The sequence below is a fragment of the Melanerpes formicivorus genome, unplaced genomic scaffold (assembly GCF_026170545.1).
Source record: "Melanerpes formicivorus ecotype bairdi unplaced genomic scaffold, bMelFor1.0.p_v2 SCAF_2, whole genome shotgun sequence".
Classification (NCBI taxonomy): Eukaryota; Metazoa; Chordata; class Aves; order Piciformes; family Picidae; genus Melanerpes; species Melanerpes formicivorus.
Genome location: NW_027142354.1, coordinates 24717328 through 24736472, shown reverse-complemented (window position 1 = coordinate 24736472; position 19145 = coordinate 24717328). Strand labels below are relative to the sequence as shown.

Sequence of the window (19145 nt, the reverse complement as noted above, 5' to 3'; positions counted from 1 at the left end):
ACTTTGCCTCAATGCAGACCAGAAAAACAGTACAGAGGTTCAAATTTGGCCTAATGACTGAGGGAGACACTCAGCCTTTCCTATGATTTGAACCTGAACAGATCACACAGTCCTGACATACTTTCTACTTTCTTGTCAAAACTGTATCCTAATATCCAAGATGACTACAAGTTTTCTGAAAACCCTGAAAAAAGAAGGTACTAATAACATTTCAGAATTACAGCTGTCACAAAGCATTAAAATGACCAATCCAGATTTTTAGTTTTGACCCAAAACTATGCCACTTTTTGAAGTTGTTGGGTTTTGTTTTGGTTTATTTTTCATTCTTTGAATCTTGAAAAATCTGAATTTTTAGCTGAAAACGCATAGAGTTTCAGAAAAAAAAAATCCCTAAGAAGCCAATGTTTTCCTTGTAAGGCTACATTTTCGACCAATTTGGTATATTAAGCATTACCCTCTGTTTTCTCCTGTGTTTTGTAACACACCATGAGAATTTAACATCTGAAATTTAATTTACAGCCTTAATCTTATTTAAACATAGTTTTATTTGTGGTTGAATACAGATACTTGGCCTGCTGTTCTTAAACTAAAACAGGTATTAAAAATATCTTAATGAAAAACAGTGGTCTGTCTCTCCAACCACTGCTTCTTCTCCAGTTAACATAGAAATCTAGTGCATTATGACAACAGTTAATGTTATTCCTAGCCAGTGTGGAGTGCAGGGAAAACACAGCAACTATCATTTATCTGGAACAGTCTGCTATGAGAGAAGACAGAGCATGATGGACACAGTGAAGTGGAAAGCAAGCCAGTAATAATACAGTACTTGGGGTATATACAGCGTTTTGCAGATAAAAAGCTCTCAGATCAGCTCACAGATGGAGATATAAGGAGTTCTTAACCTTGCAAAATGTAGGAGATTAGTGGATATCCTTGAAGTAACACAATAACTTTCTTTGCCAAAGAAGAAAAAGAGGATTTCTTTTTCTTCAGGAGTATAACCACCAATTTGCTAAAGGTTTGATAACATGTCTCAGAGCTTTCTGACATTGTAGATATTTATTTTCTTTTGTAGTATGACTTGATCACAGGAGTTGTATTGTTTTTTTAATATTTCAGAGAAAATGGGGACAGTTGTATAGATGTCAGTTTGCAAATTAAAACTTTATATGGTCATACTTGACTTGAGCCTCTGGCTCAAGAAAGTGCATTATAATCAAGAAAAATTTTGCCTTTACTATGTTGATAAAGATACGTCATTTTCTATCTATGTCCATTACTTTTAGGATTGTTTACTGAGGAGGGATGGGCAGTGAAGGGAAGGTACCTCAGCATGGAACATAGAAATGTTCTTCAAACTATCAGGTCATTAGCATGATGATGTGAGGTCTGGCAGCTCTTACTGTTGACCTTGTTGGACTTCTAATTGGCTGCAAAATTTGGAAACCCTGTCTTCTATGGACCACCCAGTATTCACAGTATAGCTATAGCCAGATTGAGACTTTTTTGACTGATTGACATATTTTTCAGAATGTCTCTGTGCATTAACATGACTTACCTGATTATTTTTGTATCTGTCGTTAAAATACAGACTGTTAGCCTGTATAAATCCCTATTAGGATTTATGAAGTCTATTGCTGCTTTTTTTGATTATACAGTCTGGCATCTGGTAAACTGGAAAGCTGCAGGTAGGTAGGGGAATGCATATCTGAAAACTAAAGAGCAACATCAAGCAAGACTGTTGTGTCATTTACTTGCTGCAGAAATTAATGTGATATAATTAAAAATGGTCAGGAAAGATTACTATCTTTTGGCACCAAATTCTAACACATGCAGTAAAATATAAATTATGAACCTTGCATAAACCAGATCTTTTATTTTCTTTTTTTTCTTCCTTGGTTTTAATTATTCCCTCCTCCCCACGCTCCTGCAGTAGGAGTCCAATAAAACCTTGGAACATCCTATGCATAAAGAACATCAATTGGATGTAAACCAGAACTCTGGTTTTTTAGTGGTTTAGGATGGGAGGATCTTCCCCTGCAGTGGGAGGCAAACAGTGGAAATGTCAGTGCTTGATCTTTACAAAAATGTTCTGAACTAATATGTAGAGTTAAAATTAAGATAAATGAAAATGCTTGTGAAAAAGATTGTTAAAGATAGGACAGTACTATAAGAAGCATGGACCCAGTGGACTGCAAATAAAGGATGCATCATAATATACAAGCACTGTGAGGAGGTCTGGAAAGTTTTATCTTCTTGGAAGAGGCTGAAAGAACTGAAAGAAAACTCTTAGCTTTCCTTTACCAATTTAGGCAAGGCAAGGGGTCCAAGAAGGATGAAGAGCAACTTTTTTTCACAGATGAAGAGGATGAAGAGCACTGTTCTCTTCTTTGTGTAACAGTTAAATCAAGACTAGGACAGCAGTATAAATTGCTAATAAAAAGTTAAGACAAAGTTCTACATTGGAACTTATTGATTGGTCCTAATGATGTGAACAATCAGTAGTTTCATACTACTTCAGTATTCTAAAAGAGTATTATCCTGAAATTATTCTGATTCATAACAGAAACATTAAAAAATGGAAGACAAGAAAAGAGAATTACCTCCTACTCTTCAAAATATTTAAAAATAAACCAGTAGAGGACGTAACAAGATGTGACAGTGGCAGAGCCTCACTCAACAATTTCTTAACAATGCTAGTTTTAAAGTAAAATGCAAATCACAAATTATAGTTCACTCCAAATATTTGAATTCATTCAAGAACTCTAAAAGGAGCATTTAATGAGCTAGCAATCAGAGCCAATACAAAGAGTCCGAGAAGGCCAAAAGGTCTGTTGACCTGGAAGCTTCTAGTACTTCTCTGTATCATTTGTTTGGGAGGTTTTTTTCTGTTGGGTTTTTTTGGGTGTGGTGTTTTGTTGTTGTTGTCCTTACTTGTTGGTGTGTTTTTTTTTGGGGGGTGGGGTGTGGTTTGTTGAGGTTTTTACTTCCTCACAGTGTTTTGCTCTTTATCTTCCATACTCATTGAGATAACAGGCCAAACAAAAAGTTTTGCCTTCAGCACCCACACATTTTTTGATGTTCAAAAGCCTGATCTCTGGTCATCACAAAACACTCAGACTTTAGCTGTAGATGTAATGAAAAATGCCAGTGTCTTTTCTTGTGTAAGAAATTGACCTGAAGATGAGCAGAAGCTATAAAATTCATAATAATATCTGGATTTAAACCAGTCACAGAATCATAGAATCATTAAGATTGGAAAATACTTTTAAGATCATTGAGTCCAACCATAACCCAGCTACAATGACCACTAAAGTATATCCTGAAGTGACACATCTATATGGTTCTTGAACATCTCCAGTGATGGTGACCCCCCCACCTCCCTGGGCAGCCTGTTCCAATGCCTCAACACGCCCTTGGTAAAGAAGTTTTTCTTAACGTCTAATCTAAACCTCCCCTGGAACAACACCAACCCAATTCTTCTTGTCTGTTGCTAGCTACTTGGGAGAAGAGACCAACACCAGCCTCTCTACAACCTCCTTTCATGTTGAGAGTGAACTGCTCCATAATCTCTTCCAACCTGGTTTATTCTATGTATTCTATGTATAATCTTCCCCAATACTGAGGCCTGGAGTTTCCCAGATCCTCCTTCCAGCCCTGAGTAGCCACGGGGCATAACAGGTTCTTAACTCCTTCTTCCTGGATTATGGGAGACACAAAATGCCTGTATTTCAACAACTTATTCCCAAGCCCTTGGTTCCTCCAGCTATAGCTTATGACTGTATTTACAACACAAGTTTGGGAATACAAATTCCATCTTTGAGTATGGCTGATACTTCATCAATTGTTGGAAGGAAAAATTGTCTTTAAGGCTGAAATGAGGTAATAACTGGGGTTTCAGGGGTTTCTAGCTAATGAATCTCTCCTACTTGCGCTATTTTTCAATACAAAACTACTTTATATATAAACTTAAACCCAGTTTCCAAGTGTTCAATACAGGCATAACAAATTCAGTAAGCAAGTCTCTTTGGACATATGTATATATTCTGTTCTTAAGTCCTCACCTGCCCCTCTTAATTTTAAGCAAATCTGAGAATGGAAGACTGACCAGGATTCTGCAGGCCAACATGTAACTCACTAGGAATCGCTGCCAAGAAAATGAAGGCAACAGGCTTTTATAACACTTTCTTCCCTGTATTCTTTTCTCAGTTTGCTATGATATCCATTTTGGTTTCCTTCTCTAATAACTGGTTTAATATCTCGAACTTTCACATTGGCAAATAAGTCTAACTCAAAATAGTTTTAGAAACTAATTAATTTGTAATAAATGTGTAACTGGTGCATGCAACTGGATCTTATATTTTCTACAAGCTCTCACACCTTCAATCACATGTAATTTGTCTTCAGTCAATATTAAAATCAACATCTGGAAAATGCAAGAATTAATGAGAATAAATACAAAGTCACTGAGCTGTTACTCATTTTCCTGTCTCTAAGTTATTAATTTCCTTATGCTTGGGCTATTAGAATTGATGTGATTGGGTGACACAAAACCTCTCACATTTATTTCCTTTGAAAGCAAATGTTTTGTTTTTTTTTCATGTAAGCTTTTTCAACTTCAGGGCTGAAATTTGCAATGATAATCATAACAGAAGAACACTAGCCAGGTTCATTTGGAATGAACATGAGCTTTGGAGTGTGGAACAAGGTTTGTCTTGGTCCTTTGTAAGAAGGTGACTTTCAGGGAATGATCTGTGCACACTGATCCCACTGGAGCAATTGCCTCTGAGAAACAAAACAAAGCAAGCTAAGAAAACAGAAACCTCACTAACAAGCAACATAGTTTCCATGTGAGAAAAGCTCATAAGTACAAACGCTTTAAAGCAGTCAGATGACAAGGCAATAAAAACTGCATTCAAATCTTAGAATGACACTCTGTCACATTAGTCAGCCTCATTGGCAGACTTTGCCAACAGATTCAGTCTATATAGAGCAATAAATGCAATGAATATTTGGTATAGATACAGACACATTAGTGGTAGTTACAATATTACTTTAATGTCCTATTTTAGTCTTTTAAGAAAGCATTCACAGCAGATATTATACTAACTGTTTGCATTACTGTATGTGCACTTCAGTGTTCTCCTGGATAGTGTTGGATCAAGTCCTCTGGGGCTAATTGATACAGCCTTGGAACAGTTTAAAGCCCTGAAACTGATGGTTTGTAGTAAAATCGCAGAAATAAAACACTACTCCACTGTGCCTGAAAATTAAATAAAAGCTTCATGTTCCTTTCAAGCATGCACAGTCAAAGTAAAAAAACATATTGAAGATCATTCTACATTATATGAATATCCAAGTACACTGTCTGAAATCTGCTTGAGGAAACAATGAATTCTGATTAAGGATTCTTCATTCTGAATGGAAAGTTATCATATTCACTACTTTTTGCATAGATGTGTTAAGAATTTGGACAGCCTGGCCTTTCCTCAGCAGGCTTTATTCCAGAACAAAGTTTCTACTGAGTTGACCCTATTTTATGCTGGATCATGTATGACTCATTCTCTAGCACCTGCCTAAAGCATAAAGCTGGCAGAAAGCATGAAGCTGGCACAAGCACCACATCACGTGCCTGTGCCGGATCCAGATGAAACACGAACTGCTGGGTGAACTACTAGCATGTAGTGAGAGTATGAATGGTTGTTCAAATGCTGTCTGGGAGTTCTACCATTGACTACCAGGGGCTCTAAATTTCTACCCACTTACAGATGAATCAAAGTCAAGTTAATGAAAGTACAAAAGAATGTGACAATTTCTTAGTACCTTCTATTTTGCCAGTGATATCAGATTATCTGCAAAACAAGTGTTAATTTTTCAATCACTTTACAATGCTCATTAAATTACACAAGTGATCAATTAACATACAAACCATTAGTGCTAATAATGCCATACCATTCAATCTTTAAGGAAACAGAATACAGAAGTATTAATAATAGGAGAACAAAACTGAATAGTAAATATGTGAAACTGTACTGTGTCTTAGCCAATCATATGTTGTTCAACCATGGATCTGTTAATTTGAATTATCAGCAGAATATCTGAAGACCTTAAGTACATATGTGCGGATATTCCAAATTATGGGAAACTTTGGCATCTTGTACTTGCAAGATTAATGAAATCTTACACTGACTATTATTTATTCTCATTCATGTGGTGTACAGAATGCACATAGAAACTACTCAGTACTGTAAGGATTTTTAGACATTAAGAGTACTACCAGTTAAACTCACCCTTTTCACAGAAATATTCCCGCAATAGAATATTTTAAAGAATTGGCTCTTAAATTCAAGCTAGCAAAATGAATCCTAACCTTCACTGGCCATTGTGAAACGGATTATATTACCCTTCCTTTGCCTATACACAAATGAGCGTATACATCCTCTGAAAAATGTCACACTTGGTTTCCTAGTATCCCATAGAGACATAAACTGCTGATAGAGTAGCTGTAACACAGAGAACGTAAGAAATTTCCGCTCTCCTCAGGGAACTGCATTTTCCCTGCTAGGTGATGGGAAAGTATTTGCACTGTCATGTAGTGACATACAAGAGGTGTTTCTACCTAAATCCACCACTCTAAACAATTACTTTTACTAGATCCGATGTAGGCTGGGTTTTCCTATCACCACCATGAAGTACCACTCTAAAAATGCCATTAGTGAGCAGCAAAAGCCTATTTCTTTAAGCCAACAGAAAGAATATGCACTATAAAGCATGAATATGTAATGCAGTAATTTCATGCCTTGCTTCTGTAAGTTTCCCAAATGCCATTACTCTGTGTTAAATTAATTTTGGCTGATTTAATCAAATGAAAGCACTGGGTAACTAATATAAACTAGAATTTCCTGAGATATTATTTTTTGTCTTCCAAATCCTAAAATCTTACCCTCATTTTACTGGGTAATTGTAATTGTCAGGTCTTTTGCAGAGTAGCAAAACCAAACTACTTTAGGATGAGTACAATGAATTGCATGTATTTATTTGTGATCAGCTAACTCACAAAAACATTCCCATACAGAATTACTTCTCCGTAGACAGGTTTCTTTACAGTCATGACTTGCTCACCATGTCATATTAGAATATAAATTCAGATAAAAACTACATAAAAATAAAAGCAATACAGACTAAAATAGTCAGCCCTTAAGTAGGATGTAGGGATTTTAGCTGAAATTTTTAGCATTATCATTTTGCTTGAGTTATTTCCTACAGGCAGGGCGGGGTCATAGTATCATTTGTACCTGAAGAATTCATTCAAAAGCATTTAGGTTACTGTAAAATAACAAAGGAAAATTTTGCCCTTTATGAATGGGTTTCATATTTTGTTTTATAAGCACAGTTCATATGCAGACATAAATTCTCCTGACTTTACTGAGATGAGTACATTTCAAGTATCTGTATGATGAAATCTGAATCAGAGTTTACTAATCAAACTGTGTAAAGATTACAATTGTATTTATTGCATAAGTTGAAGTGCAGGTGCCCAAAGCTGGCTAACTTAAAGTCCAGTGGATTCAGTCATGAGGTCTTTCCTAGTCTGTACACATGGCAGCCCAGACCTCAGTCTCTGTGATGATCCAAAAAAACCTTGGCACCACTCTGAGTGGTAATAGACAAAGTCTAACCTGTTTTGTTTCTTTTTTCTTCAGGGACTAAAAAGATCTTTTTACTGACTATCAGTGAGGCTCATATTCAAAACAACTTCTAAACATACCACAACTGACACACATTATACTTTGGATTCTGGAAGAGATGCTGCCAGCACAACTGGTGGACACTGTTTTTAGCACCTAGATTCATCTGGATAGAATATGTATGTTACATACACAAGAGAAGCTACAGCAAAGAGAGCAGTGGTCCTTTCCAGTACAGTGGGTATGCCTACAAGTTAAAGCAAAGGAGATTATATAGTGTTTGCTGATTTACTTCTGCTAGTCCAGGTATGGTATGTCAGACCAGCATTTGCTAGCCCTCCAGAGATCCCCTATACATGGTACAGTTGTGAACAAGTCCTGTTGTTAGCAAATGCATTACTATCGTACTTTTGATACTAATGCACCATTGGCTAGCAATCACAAGACAAGTAGACTACACTTCTGGTTTCACTTCCTTTGCAAGTACATCTTCAGTAATAACGACAGCCACAGTAATAAACCTAACTTTTCTGGGGTGTTTTTCTAAGGCTTCCAGAAACTGCACTGCAAGCTCAAGAATTCTTGCTTTAGATCAAGTCTCTAGCACTCTAAAAATTAACTAAACACTTCTAAAAATGATATATGTCTATACATGCATTTTACACAATAGAAATCCCAAAAGAATTCTGTTCTTGCTAACACTGACTAAAGAAATAACAGAATAAATCTCCAACATGGAAAGTGTTTGCTTCAAATTCTTGTATACACTCTGTTTGAGGTTCTTTCCTTAAGTGTCTACTGGAAAATAAAGGAGATTAAAAATATTAATAATTATTGTTTTGATGTTAGAAATAGCTTATACAAAATAATTTGCAAACCACTTAGTAAGGCTATGTCTTTCTTTTTTTATGCGGATTCCTTGTGTTTTAAAATACTTTTGGGCTTCAGTTCAGTAGAATATTGAAGCACAGTATTTAATGTCAAGCACAACCTCAGTTTCTACTGGACCTGAAGTGTGCTTTTGGGTGACTTGCTGATCCATAGCCTATATCATTAATGTTCCCTTTCAAATGAAACATTTTTTCTAAAGATAAAAATCCCAGAATACTCAAGAAGACTCCCTAAAGTTTACTCCACTAAGAGGAATGAACAGTGAGGAAGGCATCAAAACTCAGAATTCACCAAAGCACTGAATGTGCCTCAATATGACTTCAGTCCTAGGACATTCACCTGACATTCTTAGTCCAGGTTTAGAAAGCTCGATTCTGAACAGTAAACTCAGAATCCAACAATAATATAAAAAGTAAGATAACTAATTCATACTAAATTGGTGATCATCCTTTAAGTAGCAAGTGAATGCTGTAGCAAAAAAACCCCAACAGGTAAAAGCAGCTGTCTTTCCAGTTTCCTAACAGACAACTGGCTTCTTACAGGAGTTTGCTTCTTTTCAGGTTTCCCTCCTAGTATTTACTACCCAAAATATGTAACTCACACTGTCATCTTCCCAGCACCACTACACAGCACCTTCCAGTGAAAAGAAAAAAAGATAAAACACAAAGAAATTATAAGTAGAGGCAGAGAATTAAAGATGATGTGAAAAATAAATGTCAAACCCACAAACAGATGAGAACAGATGTTAGCCAGACACTTTAGTGGGGTCATGGCAATTCACATCCAGTAAAGCCTGGCCAAAAATAGTTCCATATGCAGTAAACATATGATGTACCATAAATCATTAAGTCATTATCACAGATGAGAGTGGAAGCATAATAGTTATTAAAATGGCTTTCTCTTGAATGGCTTCAGATTCAACAAAGGAGACTTAATTTGCATCTTCATAGGAGCTCCGTGAAGTAAGGACAACATATATCTTACCTGAGCTTTTATTGGTTTTGTTTTGTCTACTTTTCACTTGTTCAGTCCATAAGGTGGGGTAACGAGAAGCTATATCTAGAAAACAAGCAAACAAACAAACCAAAAAAACCCATGCAAAGGCAGGAATAGTTCCTTCCTTACCCATTCATGAGAACAATTACAAGAAATAACTTTTGACTAAAAATCTGTTTAATCAGAATCAAAATCTCCCCAAATGTGTAACAGAGTCAAATCAGATTCTGTAAGATTTGCAGTGAATAGTAAGGCAGGCACAATATATGACTGTACTTGTATGTAGGCCTTGAGCTTTCCATTTACAGACCATCAAATCTCCCCACAGGCAAATTAGCCTGACAAAGCCTCATCCTTAATATTATTAAACAATACATTGAGGATAGAATTTATCTTTTAACTTCCTTATTCAGCCATCCAGTTTTAATTTGCGCTCTGCCTCAGGTTTAAAACCTCCCTCTGCCCTTTACAATTGTTAATGTCAGACTTCATAGCTACAGCATAATCTCAAACTATCACATGAAATGCATTGCTTGTAAGTAAAAGACTCTGTTGTGTTTGCTGTCTTTAACTAGAAGAAAGGCACAATGCTTTCAATTTCTTGCTGCCCTAACTTGAAGCAGCATTTGATGCTGTTGTGTACAGTCCATAGTGCATAATTTACTATCAAGCTCCTGTTGATGCTCACCTTCTTCATCGCCTTGAGGCTGAGTCTCCAGTGCAGGAACTGAGGCATCATCTGAATTCAGAATGGAAAAGATTTGCAAAGAGACTACAATTACGAGAGTAAGCTAAATAAGTCACATATATGACTGATACTAATGATTTGCACATAGCCCCGGCCAGTAAACAAGAAATAATTTAAACGTTATTTGTATGTACTTCCAGCATACATATATTAAATCTACAGACTACAAATCAAAAATGGATGGTTTTTTAAGTTATGGATGGTGAAATGATTGCAGGGTCTTTGATGAGGCATGAAGTGGCCAGATTGCTTCCTGGAGAGTAATTCTTCAGTTTTAATGCTGCACATTGATACCTACAGCATATCCCAGATCAAATCAGCTTTTCTAAAGAAACAATAAGATAAATGTATAGAAGGAGTAAGACTTGTGAAAGTAAAGGAAATTTGAAGTGAATGAGTGGCTGCAGGCATGTTGACACCTTAAAATGAAAGTTTCTTTTGGCAGAGCAATAGCTGTTTAACATTCAAGCTCATCTTATAAGCAAGATTCACAGATTAAAGAACAAGAATATTGTTTGTATAATTCTTGTCATTTGGTCAGCCATCTCCATCCATCCACTAGCACCCATTACTACAAGAAAAGAGGGATGAAAATTTACAGAAATGGTAAGATACTATGTGAAATTTTAGGTTCAGTAAAACACAGTGGAAGTAGTGCTGCAGAAGAAATATTCAGTACGAAAAATTATTTACATTAATATTCTGTGAGAAAGAGAGATATCCAAAGACCCATTCTTTATTATTTTTAGTTATGCCAGATATTGGGTAAACATGACTTAGTAGTCCTTGCTAGTATATATTTTCCAGTCATGCTGTTTCCTTTAGCATGGAGCTAAATCCAAACCCAAGATGCAGTAAACAGCATTTTCCACACAAGGGTTTTATTACCATTTTTGTCTGTTTCACCACTGGATCTTAGAACAATATAATTTCCTGGCAGGTTTTTTTTTTTGGTTTAGTTTGGTTTGAGTTTTTTTCCAGGCATTTTTATGGAGGTCAGAACCAAAAGTAACTGAGAAGCTTTCTTTTGCAGGTAGCACTACCATGGTAACATTGAGTTACAGCTTTAAGGCTAATGCATTGTTTCAATTTCTTCTTGCTGCTAGAATTCAGAATAGCCTCCTCCTCTTTTTTTTTTTTTTTTGGTTGGTTTTTTTGTTGTTGTTTTGGGGTGGATTTTTTTGTTCCCATCATATTACCTTTATGAAACAATGCAGACGATTTGGAGAGACTGACCTTTTCTTCTGGAGGCCACAGCCTAGTTCATTACAAGTGCAGCTATCAAGTAAATACTAATAGCAGGTAAAACCATATTTGCAGCTGTGGAACACAAACATCCATGTTTTTCACAGAACCAAAGTGGCAGTAATAGACACTGATTTTCACTGCAAAATATTTTAACCAAAGCATAAGGAGGTTTTTTTTTAAGAATGCTTATTTTGCATGTCCATGCAATGACAGAACACTTTGCTCCAACTCCATAACAGACTGTCACTTCTCCTTAGTTCTGCTGGTATTTTTGTGCTGTCCTCTGGGTGGTGGAATAAGACCATTGATTAATTTTAGAGAGGCCATCAAGTATCCTAGTGCACTGACAATTCAGACTTCTATTTAGATTATCAATAGACATGTGACTCAGAAAAGTCAGAGGTTCAGAGGGCAGCTTATAGTAGGAAAATACTACAAAGAGCCTAGACAGAAACTCTGAGTTTAAATGACATTTTTCAAATCATCTTTTGACACACAATTTTGGTTTGAGACATATTTGGTCTTAAGTTGCTACCTGAAATACAGATATAATGCTGTAATTTTAGTGATTATCAGCTCAGTCAAAAATTGCCCCTTGAACTATGTTTAAGCAACATTTCAAACTGCTTAACAAGTTTAACATTTAAAAGGTTGAGGGTTTTTTAAACTTAACAATTGTTCAGTGATTGACTCATACAAGTGGCCTCAGTTCCCCCTAACTGAAAAGAAACAGGCTTGCTCTTGATCATCAATGAACCAACATTATGTACAAGATATCTGTATTATCTGACAGGTATTCACTTCAGAACTGGAACAGCTACAAGAACTCCTCAAGCACCCTTTATCTACAGGAAGTCTCATTAATTTTCTGTTTGCTCTCTGTTGGGTATATCACCTTGTTACAACAACCTTTTGTGAGAAGACGTGTATAACGTTTCATTATTCAAAACATCATTCAATAGAGAATAACAACTGTGGAGCGGTTCATCTTCATGTTAATTAGTTACCTCAAAGGCTAATTCCATAGGTCTTCCTGGATGCCACATCCACATCAGTCCATATGTGCATACATTTAAACAGAAACAATTATGTTTGTTATCAGAGTTCATTTACCTGTAGTCCTGCAGTCAGCTAAGAATTACATAAAAGGAATGTGAATCCATCTCTGACACCTGTACTTTTCAGTCTGAATACTTCCCTTGGACAGAGGAGGGAACTGTGGGGCTGGGGAAGATACTTCAGGATTTATCTTTCAAACTTCATTCCTGTTTGCCTTAATGTGTAAATTTGCAAGCATGCAAACAAAGCTCCTGACCTCTAAAATCTGCAGCTCGAAATCTTGTTTCAGTATTGGAGTACCTGGAGAAGTGAGATGAACAACTGCAACAGGTATGACCCACCAGGCATAGACATCTTCCTCTTTTAAATTACCAGCAATGTTGGAGTCACATCAGATTTTGTCCTGCTAGCAAGATATACACCATGACTTATTGCTAACAACAACAACAATTATCTGGCCATGAATATAAACCATGAGATTAATTAATCTCAATACAGAGTAAAGTGCTGGGTCCAAGATGACTCAAGTAATGATTGCTGTGGAAATAAAATGAAGAATTTGGTTCCTGAGATTTTGGGACTCCAGAATGCTGCCTTTATCAACAGACAGAATAATCTGTCCTCCAGGACAAGAAAAGAGTATGGGAAAATATTTCAGAGTACGGCTATGTGGGAAAAAATATCTTACAAACAGCACAGTATAGGTCTGAGACTAGAAAATATAATGCCTATGTATGTATGCATACATATACATATACATTTATACTCAGGAATTTACTAAATATCTACAATGATGACATAAATTTAATAGTATGTATATATGTATTCTTATTACATGTGCAGCTATATTACATGATTAATATAAACTGATAATTTAAACCTATGGAAAATCAAAGTGGTATATCCCACAGCTATTTTAACTTCTATTTCAAGGTTTGCTAAGATATTTACCTGCTTTTCCTGCACCTTCTCGTTGTGGCAGCTTCTCACTCACTGAACCTACAATTAGAAAAAGGAATTAACCAGGGAAATATTGTATTTACTTTTAATGTTTTTTAAGAAACACAGTTCTGTTGTAATGCTTCATTTCTGTTTATTACAGCAATAAATATGTTCAAATTCTTCCCTTGCAAACAAATATTATAACTTTGCCTGACTTCTGCATTTGCATGTTATCAATTTGCTGCCAGATGCTACTTCTTATATACCAAAGGACCTGACAAAGAAATAATATTAAACACTACATAGGCACAAGTGCAAGAACATGCTTATGTGCTGCAGAGTCAATGTTCCCCTTCCCCTCTGATACAGCAAGGACATGTCCTGCAGTGAGATGCATTGCCCTAGCACTACTCCCTCATGGTCCTTTGTGCAGAGCAGCACTCTTCCTACACAGGATCTTGCTCATGCACTTCGACTGCTCTGAGGGTTTTCATCAGCTTCTAGCCCAACCCTGGCTCAAATGAAAAAACATCCCTTTCTGCTTTAAATACTTCATGCAAAGCCCTTCAGAAACCCTATGCTGGCATGATCTGTTGAGGAAGGCAAGGCCAGCACCTTATCCTGTGTTTGAGCTCACAAACTCAGAAGATGTCCCTAGGAAAGTAGACAGTAACAGTGGGAAGGGAGTTAAGAAGTTTGAAGGAGATGGGGTTTTTAACAGCTGATCCTACCAGCCTGCACGCCAACCAGACCCAGCACCCAATCTTGATTTCAAGTAACGAAGAAATGGAGAAGCTATCATTTTTTTCAGTAGTTTTTCCAAGAGATAGTTGTCCTCAGGTTTAAAATCTCATGTCTTGCTATATCTCATTGTTAGAACCATTGGTATGATTCTAACTCCTAGCCACTTGTCAACCTATCTATATCTGTTGCATTAAAAAAAAAAAAAACAACCCCCCAAACTTTTAAAAATGGTGTTTCGTCCTCTCTCTGAGAGGCTAAGTGGAGTGATCAATAATAAAAAACACAGTCTATCAATTCTTGCCACATTCTCTTGCAGAAACCAATTTTAATGAAAAACAAAAAAAAAAAAAGAAAAAACCACCAACCAATAACAACAAACTAAACCAAACCAAACTACACCCCACACCTGACACATGCTCAGAAGTGTTTAAAATAATTTGATTGCCTTAATTTTCTTAATTTATTTCCCTCTGGAATAACTAAATTCACTAGGTTTAAAACAAATGAACAAAACCCCCCAGATCTTGCAGCACAATAAATCTGAAGGACAATTTAAACAAGAGAACCCACTTAATCACAGGCCTCATTTACCATGCTAACCTGATGTTTACTTCAACATGGTTTAGACATGTGAGTTTGACAGAAGGAAGAGAGCTAGCAACACCAGTCTGGTACACTTATTCCAGAGGAATACACGACAATGCAGGCAACTCCCTATTACCTTCTGAAGGATTTAGGTTTCACGCATTCATATCCCAATATTCTGGTTTAGACTTGTTTCCTTTCCTGTGTATTTTTATTGTATTAATTCAAACATGAAAAATTGCAGGAAAATATCCAACAGAGTTCAGGGTAGCTAAGCCTGAACAGAACTCAATACTAACCCATGTTTTTCACTCTGAAGTGAAGACATATTCTTGCATTTATGCTAGCTGAAACCAAACAATGTTATTTTTTTGGTGCTTGGCCTGAATTTGATAAGAGGCTCAGCCTGAACTCAAATAAGATGTTCCAGTTTTAGGAAGTAGTGCATACAAAATTACAGGCTTTTCTAATCACACTAAATACCAATGATCCCATCTTTCCTCAAATTTCATACAGTTACCATTAACTCTATACTGTCTCAATGTAATTTAATACAGGGATATAATTATGATTCTCCTGCAAATAGTGAGATTTTAAGTCTGATTCTCATCCACGCTAAAGCATTTTGCACCAAATTATGAGTAGAAATGAGGTATCAGAACAGGCAATGTGTGAGATGAACTGCCACTGATAGTGCCTTTCTGGTAAAAAGTGTGTTAAATACAGCCTGGTGACACCAGTGCTGTTCCTCTTTGTACATTCAGAACACTATTATAAATTGAACTTAAAATTCAGTTTATACCAAAGTAGTTAAACTCATTACTAAAATGTATATAATACTCCACAATTTAAAACAAAAGGAGGAAAGTTGTTTAGATTTAATTACCACCAAGATGCCTTCAGATTACTCTAACTCAATGTGAAATAGTGAGAAACAATAACTATATGGTATTTATGTACATTCAGGTAGAACTGAATTTTTTTTTCTATGTTTTGCCTTTTGTCTTTTTTTGTGGAAAATCAGTGAATGGAGGAAGAAAATGGCATACAAAAAGGGTAACTCTACGAAATTAGATGAATGTTGAGAAAATTAGGTTCACTTGGCTTAGATTAATGTTTTCATTAATCTTAGGGAGCTAACAAAAATATTCACAGAATTTCCTACAAAGAGAAATCTGCACTCTTCACATAGTTTCACAGCAAATTTTCAGTTTATACCGCAGAAAGTTCTCTTCTTGTCTCCGAGTTAGGGGTAAAGAGGGGTTATTGAGTTTGTATCAGGTTTTCGTATCATTTACTGAATATATTTAAGACAGAAGTACTTTTAGCTTAAATGATGATAATAAGTTGCATTTGCAAGTTTCTAGGAAATTGTGTCTTCAGCACTCCTCATGAATGCTCACACTTTCCTAAATAGCAACTTATAACTTCTCCAAAAGTTAGACTATAAAATTAACTTCAACGTCTTTGGTGCAATGTAAGCAACCCAATCACATAAATATACTTATGGGACAGAAGTGTGTATGGAGGATTCAGCAGCGTTATTTTAACAAGAATTTCATACTATTCTAGCCTGTACATTTGCTTACCTGCCTATCCACTTATGATTCGGGGGGGGGGGGGGGAGGGGGGGGGGGGGCAGGGAAGAAAATATTCATGCCTTACTTTCACCTATTCATACCTAGCTTCACTCAAATAATTTCTGAGGCACAAGAATTTTCCAAGGAATGTGATGTGAATTTTGCAGCTTGTGGTTTTAACATATCCATTTTCTGTAGTTCTAATCATATGTGTCTAGGCTTTAAAAGAAAAGGTGAAAGTCTGTTATTATGTAGTTTAGATAATCGTTTCTGATCTGCTAAAGGATATTTGATATGTAGCAATTGACTGTGGATATGGGTGAACACAAAAGTAAACTTTCTATGCTCTTTATCTCACATAAGTGTGTGTCTGACTGTATGTATAGGGAAAGTGTTATGCAAAGGGACAGAAGATCTAGATGACTCAAGGATGGATATTTTTTCCATATAAAGAAAGCAATATAATGCATTTTTAAAAGCTCACTGACTTCCAAAATATATTTATATTCATTCTATTATGTAATGATACAGACAGGAAGAGTTTTGAATTTCTCAGTATATTTTAGCCTTCATAGATCATGCCATCTCAACCATAGGGAACTTCACAGACTAATAAAATAAAACAAGTCTTCTTACTCCTGCAATCTCACTGCAGAAGCCCAAAATCATTAATAGGGCATAAAAGCCCTACTATAGTGAGCATTGTATTTTCCTACGATAATTTAACACCTGCTTCGCAAATTCTGGAGCATTTCCCAGGACTTAGCATATATGGAATTTCTTCAGTTCCCTGCAGTGCTGATAACAGAGATGGGGAATTGTAAAAATGTCTTTTTTAAATCTGGTGTTCTTTAGTGAACGTGTTAGGGGACATTAATCATTTTTAAGGGGCTTTCTTTTAATGCTGTCATGGGAATGTGTTTGATTTACTCTCCTTCCCACCACTGTTCCTGCAACAGGGGGGGATTATTTCCATGGACTGGAATGGCATTCTGAGATTTATCATGTGTGCTTTAGTAGTACCAAGTGTGGGTGTGGGAATAACTGGAAATGACAAAAGAAGAGCCTCTTTCAGGTAAAAATGTAGTAATTAAAGCAAAGGTTTTACACAAATAAATTGGAGAGTCTTGCTTTTTTCAATGGGCTTATAACCTTCATGCTTCCACACCTTGTGTCTCAAGCACATAAGACAGCTTCAACAAGAGCAACCAGAAAAACATAATGAGCAAAACATGGCTCATTCATCTACTTTAGATACATAAAAATACATGTGTGACACTTTTCTGTTCAAGGACCTGAGACAAATTTAGAAAGCATCGTGATATGCAGCTAACCTATATTAACAGTTTATCTAAACTAAAAGAGTGTTTCATCTGTCAAATATTACACTGTAAAGGTGAAACACAAATAGGGGATGGAATCAGGAAACTAAATTCTTAACTGCCCATCCCAAATTCTGCTCTGCATTTCATTTATTTAAACCCAAATTCTTCTAGGCTGCCATTTTCTTCTTTCTTATTCCTGAATAGTCACCAAAGTCAAAGGTGGTTCTACTGGGAGAAGATGAAAGGCAAGAAATTATCCCATAATTTAGGAACAGCACATTGAGCTAAATATATATTAAAACCTTATCTGAAGTTACTGATGAATTAACCTAAAGCTGAAAAGAAACACTGAATAACTATTTAAAAAAAGAATTTCCTATGCGAAAATCACTGCAAAAGCATGTTCACAATTGACTTGACCTGCCACTTGATTGTCCATTCACATTCTCCTCTAAAGGGAAACGGTTGCACACATGATCTTGGGATTAGAAAGCATTGTACATGCAAAGTGAGAAATATGCATATGTCTTTGAAATAACTACAACATCATGCCTGCAGAATGCACAGAAGCAAGTGAAAATATGTAAACATGTTGGTGTCAGGATCACACTGTTACAGCAGATCTGCCTGCCATATCAAAAAATGGCAAGACAACACCTGCAGCACAGCTAGCAGCAGAAACATATTAGATTGACTAGGGACAGCAGCAGTAGAAGAAATTACATTCCTGAAATACTCGTTAAAACAAGAGTACATCTATTCAACTTGAGTATATCCACTAATATTTTGATTGCAATTCCCATGCATCGTGGGACTAAAGAAAAAGTATAAGAAGAAAACATCACCAGCCCATTTCAGGGGAAAAAAACACCTCTGTTATCCTAAATAGAAGGAAATTTTGATCTTATACTGGGAACTGGGAGGAGGGTGCAACTGTGCTTTCATTCTGTATTGTAAGAGCAAAGTTTTGCCTTAGTATACCACATAGCTTTCTGATAAAATCTGCAGCTGCCTTCTCTGCTGAATGAGAAGGTTTCTCCAGACCTCCTAAGACTGAGCCCTTAGCCACTACCACTGTAAAATTCCCTAGCATTTCAAATCTATTTCCAGCCTCTGCTGTAGCCACACTGCTTTCCTGAGGGACAAAGGAGAAAGTGGTGAGCAGTAAACTATGAGAACACTGACACAAGCATGGGAGGAAATGTTCAGAGATAATCCCAGAGGGTCTCATAACGTTTGGAAAATTACCCATGATCTTCCATGGAGTAAAATCAGACTTCATACTCACCTGGACTCTGGAGCAGTCTATTTATCTCTGCTCTATTAAATCAAAATTGAT

The 19145-nt window shown here is 36.3% G+C and overlaps 1 protein-coding gene across 4 annotated transcripts in view; it reads right to left on the bottom strand.

Annotated features, from left to right (window-relative positions):
• SMOC2 (SPARC related modular calcium binding 2) overlaps positions 1-19145 on the bottom strand; it is a 141493-nt gene that overhangs the window by 56492 nt on the left and 65856 nt on the right. For all 4 annotated transcript variants that reach the window (XM_068153467.1, XM_068153448.1, XM_068153457.1 and 1 more), the window contains exons 5-7: positions 13582-13629; positions 10264-10314; positions 9564-9638 (exon numbers count right to left, since the gene is read on the bottom strand). In XM_068153467.1, coding sequence (XP_068009568.1) covers positions 9564-9638; positions 10264-10314; positions 13582-13629 — 174 coding nt within the window. The remainder of the gene's footprint in view (positions 1-9563; positions 9639-10263; positions 10315-13581; positions 13630-19145) is intronic.